Source organism: Lemur catta, chromosome 3 (genome assembly GCF_020740605.2).
Source record: "Lemur catta isolate mLemCat1 chromosome 3, mLemCat1.pri, whole genome shotgun sequence".
NCBI lineage: Eukaryota > Metazoa > Chordata > Mammalia > Primates > Lemuridae > Lemur > Lemur catta.
The window spans coordinates 115523404-115538252 of NC_059130.1; the positions used below are offsets into that span (position 1 = coordinate 115523404).

Genomic DNA, 14849 nt, shown 5'->3' on the forward strand with positions numbered 1-14849 from the left:
AGCCCCTCCCCTGCCCACACCCCCACTGGCTCCGCGCACTTGTCTTTCCTCAGCCCCTCCCAAGGTGAGACTTCTTACTGAGGTCTCAACCATCTCCATTTGGTCAAATCAAACGGAAAGGCACTGTCCTTACAGAGCACCCCCCCCCCCCCCCCCCGTCATTGACCGTGGGTGACGCAGTGGCTCCCTCCCTCCCCCTCTTCCCTACTGGCTTCTCCAGGCTCCGGGCAGCCCCACCCTCAGTTCGCCTCCTGTTTCACTGCTCCCCAGTCTCCTCCCTGGTTCCTCCTCCCCTTCTCCCCCCTCGGTGCTCCACCCCACTCCATCCCCTCTCTCCCATCTCCACCCCCTCCCTGGGCGATCCCAACCAGCCTCTCTGATCGTTCCCAAATCCATATCTCCAGGCCAGATAGTGGCTTTAAATCCCAGGCTCATGTACGCAACTGCCGAATTGAATTCCACTTGACCGGCTGAGTCCCTTCTCAAACATGACCAGAGCAGCCTCCCTCACTCAGCATATGACACTGCCTTTCACCCATGGGCTCATGCCAAGCAGCTCAAAATCACTTCCCATCCCTCTTTTCCCTTCTGCAGTCCCACCGCACCCAATGCATCAACAATCCCTGCTGGCGCTACCTACAAAATAAATCCTGAATCCATCCCTTCCCCACCCCTTCTCCCATCGCCCTGCTCTGAGCCTCATCCTCTTAGAATAAGGTCCAAATCTTCACCAAGGCTCACCAGGCCTTATGTCTACCCACTCTAGCCTGACCCCAGCCCTTGAATATGCTTGGCTTATTCCCACCCCAGGGCCTTTGCACGTGCTACCCCACACCTGAAATACTCCCCAGAGACATTCCCGTGGCTGACTCCGGAGTCATTCAGGTTCAACTTAAATGTCACTTTCTGAGCAAGGCCTTCCCTGACCTCCTGATCTCAAATAGCCTGTCAGCCACATCACTCTGTCACATTACCCTGTTTCATTGTCTTTGTAGTACGTTCTCCATCTGACATTATCTTATTAATTTGTTGATTATTCATAATCTAGAGCATAAAACTCCATGAGCAGCCACTCTATTTTATTCACCACTGCCTAAAACAAGGCCCAGCACATAGTGTGGACTCACAGGAATCTGTGACTAGATGAATGGATGGGAATGATATGAGGTACCTGTCTGCACTGATGAGAAGTCGATGAGAAATAAGGAATGTTCCTTGTGTGTGTGTTTCCTCTTCCCCCTCCCTGTCACCTGCACAGCCTGGGCTGGAGAATGTGGGGGAGGATGGGGTTGCACAATTGATTCCACAGTGTGTTCTGAGTGTCTGTGGCGTGCCCAGCCCTGTGCTGGGAGGGACAGGGCAAGGAAAGCAGGGGACAACTCCCTGCTCCTGAGGACGTGCAGAACTGGCAGGACCAGAAAAGATGAGAGGTCCTGGACGGGAAATTCCACAGGCGCTTGGCGGAAGGAGCCCTGAAGCTGGCAGGCAGGCTTCCGGAGAGGGAGGGCTGCTGTGAGGCCACGTGAGGGGTGGAATATGGACGGAGCTGGGAAAGGGCACCCAGGCAGCAGGCCCAGCACTAGCAAAGGTACAGAGGTGGCAGTGGACATGGAGCAAGGGGTGACGATGGAAACACGGGCCTCGTGGGACAAGAATACCGACTATGAGGGACAGGGTGGCTGGAAAGCTTGGCCAGGCCATCACAGGAAGCCTCCAGGATGTGAAGCAGGGTCACTGTGCACCGGTCACCAGCTTGTCTGAGTCCAGTGGGGCAGAGCACCCCCCACACAAGTTACATGACACGGGTTTGTTACTTACAGATAGGCAGCAAGGGACAACAGAGGCCTTGGATTCACTGTGAGCCGGTCCCCCAAGGCTCAGGAAAACTGCCTGGGCCAGATGGAGTCTTGTCTCGTGTGCTCCACTGGCTGTCGAGGCTGTGGGGAAATCGGAGCCTTGCGCACTGCTGGTGGGAATGTAAAATGGTACAGCCACTGTAGAAAACGGTATGGCAGTGCCTCAAAAAATTAAAATTAGGCCGGGCGCAGTGGCTCACACCGGTAATCCTAGCACTCTGGGAGGCCAAGGTGAGAGAATTGCTTGAGCTCAGGAATTCGAGACCAGCCTGAGCAAGAGCGAGACCCCGTCTATACTCAAAATAGAAAAATTAGCCAGGTGTGGTGTGCACCTGTGGTCCCAGCTACTCGGGAGGCTGAGGTAAGAGGATCACTTGAACCCAGGAAATTGAGGTTGCTGTGAGCTATGATGACACCACTGCACTCTAGCCTGGGTGACACTGCGAGACTCTGTCTCAAAAAATTAAAAAATTTAATTATATTAAATTTAATTTAAAAATTACCATATAATCCAGCAATTGCACTTCTGGGTACATACCCCAAAGAATTGAAAGCAGGGTCTTGGAGGGGTGTTTGTAGCAGCATTATTCACAATAGCTAAAACATGGAAGGAACCCAAGTGTCAGACGAATGGATAAGCAAAATGTGGTCTACACATCCAATGGAATGTTATTCAGCCTTAAGAGGGAAGAAGATTCTGACACATGCTACAGTATGGATGAGCCTCAAGGACATTATGCTAAGTGGAATAAGCCAGTCACAGAAAGACAAAGTGAATCCACTTACATGAAGTACTTAGTCAAAGCCACAGAGACAGAGAGTGGAAATGGTGGTTACGGGGCAGTGGTCATGGCGGGGGTTTGTTCAGTGAGTGCAAAGTTTCGGTTTTACAAGACGAAAAGAGCCAGGGAGATGGATAGTGGCGACGGTCGCATATTACGAGGCCATTTAATACACTGAACCGTATACTTAAAAATGATTAGGACGATAAATGTTATGTGTATTTTACCACCATAAAAAAAGTTGGCAAAGCAAAACAGGACTCTAGGTCTGAGGCCCGAGGACAGGTGGTGTCATTAACTGAGACGGTGACCCGGGGAGGCAGCAGGTGGGAGGAACCCAGGGTTTGGGTCTGTTCTAGACACCCAAGGAGGACGTCTCGTGTTAGGAAGGACAAAGAAATGTGGGGAAAATGCAGTCACGGGCAGGGGGACGACATCTGGGGGGAGTGGACACGGAGCAGGGAGCAGCGGCAGTGAGAGCAAGAGGGAGGGGGAGCCCCCGCAGCAGGCCAGGGGGCGGCCCGCCAGGGTGGGCGTGGAGAGAAGGGAGCGTGTCCAGAGTGGTCATCTGTGCCTAAGGCTGCCGAGGAGCCGGCTGAGACGAGGGCAGAGATCTGCCCGCAGCCCTGGCCAGAACAGCTGTGGGGAGGGGCGGGAAGAAGCCTGAGTGGAGAAGGGAGGGAAGTGGAGACAGAGAACAGCCGCTCTTGCAAGGAATTTCGCGAGGGGTTTGGTGTCAGGGAGGTTTGTTTTGTTTTTAAAGAAGGCAGGCAATATATGGACATGTGCTGGGAGTGATCTGGTGCAGGAAGTAAAGCTGATACTTTAGGAAGAGAGAGTGTGGCAAGAGCAGTGTCTTCGATTGGGAGAAGGACCTGAGCTGGTCACAGGCAGGCTGGGGACAGCCCATCCTTCTGATGGGAGGGAACAGGTGCAGGAGGGGGCTGGGTTTGCTGAATGAATGAAAAGGGTTTATTGAGTGGCTGCCACGTGCTGGTTGCCCGGGCATATGTGGATAAAAGAGGCAGACAATGCCATCCCCAAGGTGCTTACCTTCTGGTCAGGCGGGCAGGCGAGATGAACAGGTCATGTGGTGGGACCAGGAGTAGCTCACTCAAGACCTTAGCGCACAGAGCTGGGAGGTGCCAGGGCAAGTGTCGGGAAGGACATGGGCCGGGAGCCCAGCGGGATGCATGTGAGATTTGGGGTACATCCTCGAAGGGCTCAGAGAGCAGGGGGCAGTTCAAGGATCCCCAGAGAGTGGGTGGCAGGGAGAAGCCCTGTTGGAGTCCAGCCGGCTGCTGGCCTCCCAGATGCCCTCCCCTGTCCCCAGAAGGCGAGGGACGCTGGAGAGAGGAGGGAGCTGAACCGTGTGCAGAAGCAGCCTCAGGAGCCTGTGGTGGCCGCAGGGACTCAGAACCTCAGCAGCCTCCGGAGGGGCTTCATGAAGTGCTTGCTGGAGGTGGAGGCGGCGGAGGCCACCCAACGGAGGGCCTCGAAGGCCCGGACCCCACCATCCCGCAAGTCCCCTAGGACCCCGACCCCCGTGCCCACTGCAGCCCCTGTTGGCAACTCAGCCCCCAGCCTGCCTCTGACCCTGCCTCAGATGCCCTCCTCGGCCCCTGCCACTGCTCCACCATGGGCCCGGTTGCCAGCACCCGGGCCAGTCCCTGTCCCCGTGGGAGTCCCGGTCCTGACCTCAGCACCTGGCCGGATGCTGTCAATCCCCATCCTGGACCTGGGCTGGAGAAGGACAGAACTCTTGTACCAGAGCAGCGACAGGAGCCTGAGCTACACCAAGGCATGGTAGGAACCACCACCTGCTCACCCACCTGTCCCTGAAGGGCTCCCCAAGACCACAGCCTTGTCCCAGACTCTGGTCCCTGGCACTGCACCTGCCTGTTCCATCCTGTGTGTCCCCCTCTCTCCATCTCTCCTCACTCTGGCCCCTCCGTACGTCCCAGCTCTGCGTCTCTGTATCTCCCACGTCTCTGTCCCCTTTCTCGTTTCTGACCCCTGGGTCTCTCCTCCTCTAGTCCCTCTCTGCTCTGCCTCACTCCTTCTCTGGGTCACTCTCTTTTCCTGTCACTCTTAGCTTCCGGGGCCCCCAAATTCTCCCCACGACCTCCTGCGGCAGTCTCCCCTTCGCCTTCCCCAGCTGTCGGTGGCAGCCTTGGGGAGGGGTGTGTGGCTGGACGTTGCCCTGGGCCCCGGTTCTGTCCTCTGCAGGCAGGAGCCAGAAGAGCACAGCCTCCTGAAGTTGTATCAGAACTGGGAGGACAGGTCCGAGGAGCACCTCACCCTGAAGCAAGAGGAAGGTGAGGGCAGGGAGGCCCCTTGCACAGGCAGAACCCTCGGCCCTTTGGGTGGGCTGGGGTGTTGCCCAGATCAGCTGTCCCGGTGCCCACCACAGCCCTGTGTGGTGGACCCAGTGGGGGTTATCTGCACTTGGTCAGATACACTACAGGGACAGTACAGGGAAGGAGATTGACCCAAGCTCACAGGCCGCTGGGTAGGGGAGCCAGAGCTCATGCTGTGCCCTCTGCCTCGAGGTCCAGCGTTCTTCCAGCTCCAGAGCTGCCTCTGTGAGACAGCGACAGGGGTCCTGCAAAGGGCTTTAGGTTTTGGAGGTGTTTCTGCCTCCCTCCACCCAATCCCACTCTATCGGTCCTCTTTAGCGGCAGACTCGATGGGAGACAGGGCTCCAAGGCCCCCTGCCTATCCCTGACAGTCCCTCACTATTTAACAAGGCTACCACCTTGGACATGTCCCCACTCCCACCACATCCCACCTCTACCAAAAAGTTAAAAAGTTCTGAACACCCACCCTAGGTGAGGTGCTGTGCCCTTTGCTTTCCATTGTCCTGGGGAGGGCCCTGTGACCCACTCCCCCATCACCCTGGCCCTAGAATAATGGGTGTACGTCCTCCTTCCTCCCCTCTCCTCCCCCAACCCTCTTGGCCAGAGCGGCCCATTCCCCTTCCTTCCCTGGCTCCCTGTGACCTCGTCCTCGAAGTTCACTCCTTCAGCATTAAAAGTCCCTCGCCACCATCCTACACGCAGCACCAGGGCCCCGCCTCCCTAAGTAGGCCATGAACAACACGCCACTTTGACTTGGACTCAGGGTTCTTGCCACAACTACCAGTCCCCATCTGGGGAGGCAAGAGCTGACTGCCCTGCCCCGACGGCTTAAACTTCCAGGCATGTTGAGCGACCACAACTGCCTGAGAGTTCTGGGTTGTTTCCTTTTGTAATGTGCCTGCCTATGGCAGGTCCCGTGTGCCCCAGCCCTGACACTAGGCCTAGCTCTTCCAACGGTTCAGCGCTGTTCACCAGAGGCTCACAGACGTGGAGTCTGCTGTGTGCCAGGCACTGAATTGATACGACAGCTCCGAGAGGGCGTACTGCTGTTCCGCCGTCGTGCATGTGCAGAAACAGAGGCTCAGAGAGGTGCAGTGGCTTGCCCATGGCCACCGTCCTAGTCGCTCAGGCTGCCACAACAAAGTACCACAGACTGGGTGCCTGAAACAACAGACATCTATTTTCTCACAGTTCTGGAGGCTGGAGTCCAAGATCAAGGTGGCAGCAGGGTTGGTTTCTCCTGAGGCCTCTCTCCTTGGCTTGCAGACGGCCGCCTTCTCACTGCGTCCTCACGCGGTCTTTCCCTGTGCACACGCACCCTGCTATCTTTGTGGGTGCAAACTTCCTGTTTGTACAGGGACACCGGTCAGGCTGGATGAGGGGCCACCCTGGCAGCCTCATTTTAACTTATAACCTCTTTAAAGGCCCTATCTCCAAATACACTCGTATTCTGAGGTACGGGGAGGGCTTCAACATAACAATTTGGGGGGGGGGACACAAACCAGCACTTAATAGCAACCCAGCTTATCAAATGACAGAGCCAGTCACTAGGCTCTGTTGACTCTAACTCAGATTTTGCTGGGTAAGACACCAGACACCACACTATGACTAGGACGCAGCTTTTGTATCAGTTGGCGCCATCCTGGGACTTTCTCGCCATCTTTCCTGTCCTTTGCTCTGGTCCGGACACCTGAAGCTATCCCAGAAGCCATGTCCATCCAGATAAGTGACTGCAGATGCCAAGGTCCAGGGCATGGACTTAGAGTCAGAAAGACCTGTCTGGAGCCGGGTGTGGTGGCACATGCCTGTAGTCCCAGCTAGTCGGGAGGCCAAGGCAGGAGGATCACTTGAGCACAGGAGTTGCCCAGCTTGGGCAACATAGCGAGATCCTCCTCTCTAAAAAGATGTGTCTGGTCATCTGACCTGCAAGCCTCGGTTTCCCCATCTTTACACAGGGAAAAGCATTCTACTCTTACAAGGATGTCCTAAGGATTAAATGAGAGCATGGCTATAAACAGCTTAGCCCAGTGCCTGGCACTTAGCAGGGTGCCCTAAAGTGGGTGTGCTGCTGGTGCCAAGCACAGGCTGCTAATTAGCTTAGCTCTTGCGAGCTTGGCCTGGGCTCGCAATAGAGAGCGAGGTGAGTCGAGGGGCCCACGTCCCTTTACTTCCACTCTTTCGGGTATCTCTGCCCCTCCACCCGGCCATGGCGGGAGAGGACGCTGGGCAGGAAGGTGGCTGGGGGTGTGGGATGAATAGGGAAAACAAGAAATGCCCCCACCCCACCTAACCCCGCCCTCCCCACAGCCTTCCACAGCTACTTCGAGATCTTCAATGGCCCTGGCGAGGTGGACACGCGGAGCCTGAAGAACATCCTGCTCCTGGTGGGCTTCTCGCTGACGCGGGCCCAGGTGGAGGACGCCCTGGTGAGCGCTGATGTCAACGGTGAGTACCGAGGGGAGCGGGAGCGGGTTCACTCTCAGCTTCAGGCCGGTCTGGCTTCCCTGGCGTGAGACCTGTGCGGTCTCACGGGACTCTGCGCTTAAAGGATCCTGTGCTTAGTTTAATGTTCTGGGGTCACAGTCTAGAAATTCTTAGTAATTTTTGAACAAGGGGGCCCCATCCTGCATTTCCATTTTGCACCGGGTCCCACAAATTACGTAACCGGTCCTGCCTCCAGGAGTTAATGCTCCCTGAGCGCTTACTCAGTGCCAGCTTCTGGGGACCCAGAGATGACAAAGACATACCTCCTGGCCCCGAGGTGTGGGTGATCTCAGAGATTCCCTTCACTTCGGGCTCTCATGCATGCTTCACTGGATGTTCTGCCATGACAGTCACTCATTGCACCAGCTGTATGACCTTGGACAAGTCACTGAAGTTCAGTTTGCCTCAGTTTCTCCACCTGTAAAGCGGGTCTGATAACAGCACCTATCTCACCAGGCTGCTGTGAAGATGAAATGAGATAATCCAGGCAAAGCCTTGAGCACAGTGCCTGGTGCACACGATGTGCCTGGGAGACATTAGCTGCCAGTATTATTTATCCAATATTTACTAAGTGCCTACTGTGTGCCCATCCCTGTGCAGGGCACTGGGGAGAAAGAGATGTGTGTCCTTGTAAAAGCCAAGCAGTAAAAAACAGAGAGAAAAAAAGAGGTACGTAAAACCGTGAGATCTTGTCCTTGAGAGGCTCACAGAAACAGTTACTGCCATCGGGCAGTAATAGAAGTAAGAGGCACCAATGGAAGCAGCACTTAAAGTGGCTTGGGGGAAGGGGTCAGGAAGGAAGGCTTCCTGGAGGAGGTGATGCCTGAGCCAAGCTGTGAAAGATTAAGCAGGAGACAGGAGTTAGGCAGGGAGAGAAGGAAGAAGGACATTCCTGGTGGCAGATACAGCCTGTACAAAGGGAAGACAGTGCACAATGAGGGGAATCACGTGTGGTTTGCCATGGCTAGGTGTGGGGAATGACATGGGTATGGGAACAGACCTGTGCGGGGCCTGGGCTCCTGACACCAGGTGCATGACTCTGCTCCCTCCATCACTGCACACGTCAGGAATTGACTCCAGCTCTGCCCTGCGAGACCCTAAGCAACAGCCTTCTTTTCTCTGTGCCTCAGGCCTCATCTGGGACATGGGGGTCAGAGTATTAGGCACCCCCATATGGCTGCTTTAAGGATTAGAGACCATTTATTCACTTGTCAAGCAGTTCAGAGAACATCTGCTAAGCACCTACCTGTCTTAAGCCCTGAGGACACAATGCCAAACAAGACAGCCCCAGTCCCTGCCTCCCAGAATCTCCATTAAATCCCAGACCTTACGAGCATGTGGTTGAAATGCACGGGTTTCATGAGAGTGTTTGATGGGGGGTCTGACTTGGTCTGGTCTGAGTCTCTGAGGAAGGGATGGTCAAGTGGAAGCAAGTATGGGTGTTTACTAAGTCAGAGAGTTGGAGGGTGGTGGGGAGAATTCCATGAAGAGGAGGCAGCATGTGCAAAGGCCCTGAGCAGGGAAGAACAAGGCCCCAGGTAGGAAAGCAGGTTGGTGCTGGGTAAGCTTGCCACAACGTGAGGCTGGAGACAGGTAACAGGCAGATCCTTAGGGCCCTGAAGGCCAAGGTGGGACACTTGTGGGTATGTGTTACCGTGCAGTGACTAGCACATAGTAATAATACTAGACCCTGGCATTTAGTGAGCATGTATTACATGCATGGCACCGCACTGCACACTTTGCCTCATTTTATTAGTATCTCCCATGAGGTAGGTATTATGATTATCTTCACCCCATAGATGAAAACTCTAAAGCTTAGTGCGGGGAGAGAATTTGCCAGATAGTGAGTGGTGGACCTGGGATACGAACCCAGACAACTGCCCCCGGGATGCAAGTTTCCACAGCTTCTAACCCAGGAGATTTGAATGTTTGCCTTCTGCTTTCTCGTTGTGCCCCACGTTTTCTGCACTGAATATGCATTACTTTTATAATCAGACCCAATGGGTAACTGCTAATAACCATGCCTGGGCTGCAGGGCCAGGACCTCCTCCAGAAGGCCCCTGCCCACCGGGTTACTCCTCTGGCCTCCACAGGAGATGGTCACGTGGACTTCAGAGACTTCTTGGCTGTGATGACAGACACCAGGCGCTTCTTCTGCTCCGTGGGTGAGCGGGGATGAGCCCAGGGCAGTCAGAGCTGGAGTGGGGGTCAGGTGGCTGGGAGGGGGGTGATTCAGGACCACCAAATGGTAATGGCAGCCACCATCCCATGTCCCCAGAACAGAATGCCCTGATGGACATGGCTCCCCCAAACCCCCACACTCTGTTCTTTGAGATCCTGTCCCTGCTGGTGGAGATGCTGGCTTTACCGGAGGCAGCCTTAGAGGAAATCACAAAGTGAGTGGGGCTGGCTTGTTGGGGGCGGAGGGTTGTGGACACCAAGGTGGCACCTAGCACTTTGGCAGCTAAGAACTTTTTGGTAGTTAGGAATCTGTCACAAGTGGAAAAAACCCAAATAAAAATGGCTTAAGCAAAGGGGAATGTATTGGTTCAAATAACTGATCAGGGTCTCAGGAATGGCTAGATCTAGGAGACCACATAATACCAGTAAGGCTTTATCTGTCCATCTCTGTGCATTGGCTTGGAGCTCAGCTGGGCTCTCCCCTGGGTCGGGGGGTGGAGGGGGATGGCAACCAGCAGCCCCACACTCACACCCTCCTAGTTCAGCAACCTTAGAGGCTAGAGGAATTCTTTCCTGTAGTGCTCACGGAGCAATCCCAGAAAAGGAATCTGATGGACCCTGCCTGGGGCCAGAAGACAAAAGCCTCGCATGTCTCCAGGGCATGGAGGGTAGGTAGAGGGGTAGGCAGTGGTTCATCTAAGGAGGAGAGGGCCACAGGTGCAAACGACATGCACGTTCCAGCGCTAGAGCAAACGGTGAAGGCTGAATAACCCAGCTGATATCCAACCCCCAAGCCTCCATTTCTTGTCTTTGAAATAAACATACTTTGATACTTGCCGCTCAATAACTGCTAACTTCCAACAGGGGTGGTTTTGAGGGTCAAACAGGATCAGAATGCCAAGGCACTCTGTTGATTGCTCTGCACAGTTTTTGTAACTGTGTTAGAGAAAACCCCGGATCTGGTGGGAGGAGAAAGAATTTGGAGCTCTGCCTGTGCCTCTTACTAGTCCTGTAGCTTTGGGCAAGTCACCTTCTCTCAAGCCTCAGTTTCTTCATTTGTAAAATGGAGACATATTTCCTCGCCTCTTCAATGCAAGTGACAGAGGATACAAGGGTAGCTCACAAAATTGAACCTGGGTCATAGGGTAGGTGTGTTTAGTTATATGAAACTGCTAGACCTTTTTCTAAATGGTTGTACCATTTTACAGTCCCACCAACATATGACTGTTCTGGTTACTACACATGCTGTTCAAATTTGGTGCTGTCAGTTTTTAAAATTTTAGTCATTCTTTTTATTTTAATTTTTTTAATTTTTTGAGACAGGCTCTCACTCTGTGACTCAGGCTGGAGTGCAGTGGTGTCATCATAGCCCACTGCAACTTCAAACTCCTGGACTCAAGCCATCCTTCCATTTCAACCTCCCAAGTAGCTAGAACTACAGGTGCGAGACACTACGCCAAACTAATTTTTCTATATTTTGTGGAGATGAGGTCTTTTTTTTTTTTTCTGAGACAGAGTCTCACTCTGTTGCCCGGGCTAGAGTGAGTGCCGTGGCATCAGCCTAGCTCACAGCAACCTCAAACTCCTGGGCTCAAGCAATCCTCCTGCCTCTGCTTCCTGAGTAGCTGGGACTACAGATGCACACCACTATGCCCAGCTAATTTTTCCATTTTTTTGTAGAGACAGGGTCTCCCTCTTGCTCAACCTGGTCTTGAACTCCTGAGCTCAAGGGATCCTCCTGCCTCAGCCTCCCAGAGTGCTAGGATTACAGGCGTGAGCCACCATGCCCGGCCCTGGCATTATATCTTTATTTGTTTACGGTCTGACTATTCCATTAGGTCTGTGTCCAGGTAGTTGATTTGGGAAGTGAATCCAGGGAGGAGTAAGGGAAAGGGCGTGAACTATGAAGGAGGAAGCACCAAGACAAGGATGTGTTACTGAGTTGAGCAGCTCCCAGGCTCTTCTGAAGAGACTCAGAACTGTATCTTCAATGTACAGTGAGATAAAACAGAACAAAAGGGGAAGAAAGGGAAATACCTCTATACCTCATCTACTGACACCTTTGGCCGAGGGTGGCCCCACAGGTGTTTTAACTCCCCTGCACTCCTGGGCTGTACATGTGTCAGAGAAGCCCCAGGGCAGGAAGCAGGAGGCTCAGGTGTGAGGTGAGACCTGTGGGGTTGCCCTGCGTGAAGCTGGCTGAAGCCTGTGTGGAAGTGGTTGCTGTGGCAGTGGCTGGAGTAAGAGGGGCTGAGACTATGACACAGGGACCCTGTGCGGGTGTCTTTCACTACTCTCTTTCCCAAGCACCTAGAAGAGCAGTGAACACTCAGTGAAAACCTGCTGAAAGAAGGTGCTGCAGTCTAGTGAAGGAAAAGGCAAGGAGTAATCAGTTAAGAAAACCAAGTGGGTTGTGGGCTATGATGGGGTAGACACGGGTTGTCAGGGGGCCGACAGCAGGAGCCTAGCTAATCTGGCAGGGAGGGCAGGACAGAGAATCTCTGGAGGAGATGCTGCCTAGGCTAAAATCTGGAAGATGAGCAGGAGTTAACGGCACAGCTGATTTACAAAGCACTTGCACATTTAAGTAAAAATATCAGTGATAAAATCATAGGTAACATGTACCAAGTTCTTTCTTTGTGCCAGACACTGCGCTGAGTGCTTGATGGGCCTTGTTATTTAATCCTACAGCATGTGGACTGTTCGATCCATTTTACCCAGGGGAAACCTGAAACTCAGAGAAGTCAGGTGACTTGCAGACTTGCAGTTACAGGGGAGAGATGGCCATTTCCCCCCATTTTACATAGGGGGACTGAGGCCCAGAGCAGGGCAGTGACTTGCCCATGGTCACAGAAAATTAAAGGCAGAGCTGGGACTAGAATCCAGGCCTTCAGACTCCAGGGCTTGTATTCCTGCTCCAAAGCTAGACAGACAGAACAGGGGCTTAGGAGTGGGGTGAACTGAACAGCCAGGCTGAGCTAGGTGGACACTGCCTCCCCAGCTACTATCAGAAGAAGCTGAAGGAAGGCACCTATAAGGCCCAAGAGATGGAATCAGCCATAGGCCGGCTGCAGTCGAGGAAGAAGCTTCCCGGCAACCCCCAGCAGGCAGACAGCCTGGAAGTCCCAGAACGAAGGGTGCTCCGGATCCTGAGCCGGCTAAAGCAGCAGAACTACGGTGAGGGCCCCGGGTATGGTGGGCTGGGTGGGGGGCTCTGCTCTCCTGCCCACCTGGCTGTCTACATAGCTAGACGCAGGGAGCTGAGAGGCCTGGCTTCCCACTTTGGGCTTAACGGTGTGCATCGGCTGATAATCACTATTCCACATCCAGCCCTGTGACAACGGCCTCCTGAACAGGTTGGTCCCAAGAGTGAGAAGGGTGCAACTGCAGAGAGATTAGCAATCCCAGCTCACTGCTTGAGCACCCACTGGGGTCAGTCACTGTGCTAGGCCCTTGGCAGATGTACTATAATTTGATCCTCATAATCATGTTTTTACCCCATTTTACAGACGAGAAAACTGAAACTGGTGAGTTTAAGCAACTTGCCCAATTGTCCCCAGCTGGTGTGTTAGGGGAGTTTATACCAAGGTCTGATCCCCCAAACTATGCTCTTTCCACTGGGCAAGCCAGCCTCCCTGGCCCAGGTACCATTTATTAGGCCCCTACTGTGTGTCCAGTGATAGAACAGGAGCTTTGCAGTCTCTCTAGAGTGTGCCTCCCAGACTTTGCCAGGACCCATCACAAAAACATGTGCTCCATTTTCAACTGTTACCAGCCCTTATTCTGTGCTGTGTTCAGCTGAGTGCTTTGCATCTATTACCCTATAATCTTCACCAGCAACTGAGGTGGGAACCACTATTTTCTCTAGCTTAGAGGCTCAGGGAGAGGTTGAGTGACTTGCCCAAGCCCACCCAGCTCATTATGTGGCACAGCCAGGATTTCGCCTGGGTCTGCCTGCCTCCCCAGGCTGGGCATGCTCTGGAGCGCTGCCCCTCCTGCCTCCTTCTCCACCAGGTGCCAACCTGCAGAGCCCCTACGCCCAGGTACCCTGCATCCCACTCTGCGCACGGTTGAACAAGACGGTCTGTCGGAAGCAGGGCAACCACTACATGCTAGACCAGGGCGCCCCCACTGGCCTGGGCCCTGACATCGGTAGCATTTTCCAGTCGGGATCTCAAGGAAGCAGGTGGGTGCCTGGAGAACAAGGGCCCCAGCCCAGGCCCTTCCAACTCCTTCCTTAAGAGGCCCCTGGCCTAATGCCTGGGTAATCCACTTTTCCAAGAGATGATGCCTTGGAGACTACGCACTCCAGGAAGGAGAGAGGATGGATGGGGAAGAAACTAACCTTTGTTGAGGGCCAGTGAACCAGACAGATTGTTTCACCGAAGCCAGGGCCTTCCTGTGCCCAGGACTCAGTGGCATGGGCACTCACTCTCTTTTTCTTAGGTTGGCACTATTCCCCCTTTCCCATGCAGGGAGTTTAACTCTGAGCTCCTTTGTCCAAGTCTGGGTCTATATCAGGAGTGGCAGGCTTAGCTCCTGGGCAGAGGGGAACATCCTCTGCAGCAGACCCCTCCCAGGACTCTCAGGGGAAAAGAGCCCTCAATTTGGAATCAGGCCCGTAAGCCCAACTGCTGGCTCTACCATTCCCACCTGGGCACACAGGAATGGCTCCTGTCTTGGCAGGACTGTAGGGACAGGGCCAAACATCTCACTCTTCTGCCCTACCCCTCTTCCCAGGGAACACAGCTCTGACAGCAGAAAGTGGCTCAGCCCTGTGCCGGCTCGAACTCGCTGACCCTTCGGAGTCCTGACTCTAGGCCTTGCAGACAGACCGTCATCAGGCAGGGGCTGTGGCCGGAGTTTGCTTTTGTGGCCTGGTAAGCCAATAAACACCAAGAACTTCAGCCTCTGTGCTTGGTGCCAAGGCAGGCCCTCCAGGAAGGCTCCAGCCCCGCTCAGGCAAGACTCACCTCAAAGCCCTGCCCAGAGTTGCGGTTTCTGCTACAGGTGCCTCTGGGTACAAAATCTTGACCTTCTGCGCATTCTCAAAGCAGAGCTGGGCCTCTCCTCAGATGAGTGTCTCCCCGCCTTGGACTAGGAGCCCCACAGAGGCAGGAATTCTCTCTCCACTTGCTCTAAGGGAGAGGTGAACATAAGGGAAAGACATGGCCCCTGAAAGCACC

General features: G+C 54.1%; 1 protein-coding gene across 1 annotated transcript in view; it reads left to right on the forward strand.

The window, feature by feature from the left end:
- The window catches only part of SPATA21 (spermatogenesis associated 21), a 29490-nt gene extending 15029 nt beyond the window's left edge, over positions 1-14461 (forward strand). Inside the window, exons 7-14 of the mRNA XM_045546561.1 lie at positions 3972-4444; positions 4868-4956; positions 7306-7443; positions 9576-9647; positions 9761-9878; positions 12665-12840; positions 13678-13849; positions 14404-14461. Coding sequence (XP_045402517.1) covers positions 3972-4444; positions 4868-4956; positions 7306-7443; positions 9576-9647; positions 9761-9878; positions 12665-12840; positions 13678-13849; positions 14404-14461 — 1296 coding nt within the window. The remainder of the gene's footprint in view (positions 1-3971; positions 4445-4867; positions 4957-7305; positions 7444-9575; positions 9648-9760; positions 9879-12664; positions 12841-13677; positions 13850-14403) is intronic.
- Positions 14462-14849: the final 388 nt, after the last annotated feature.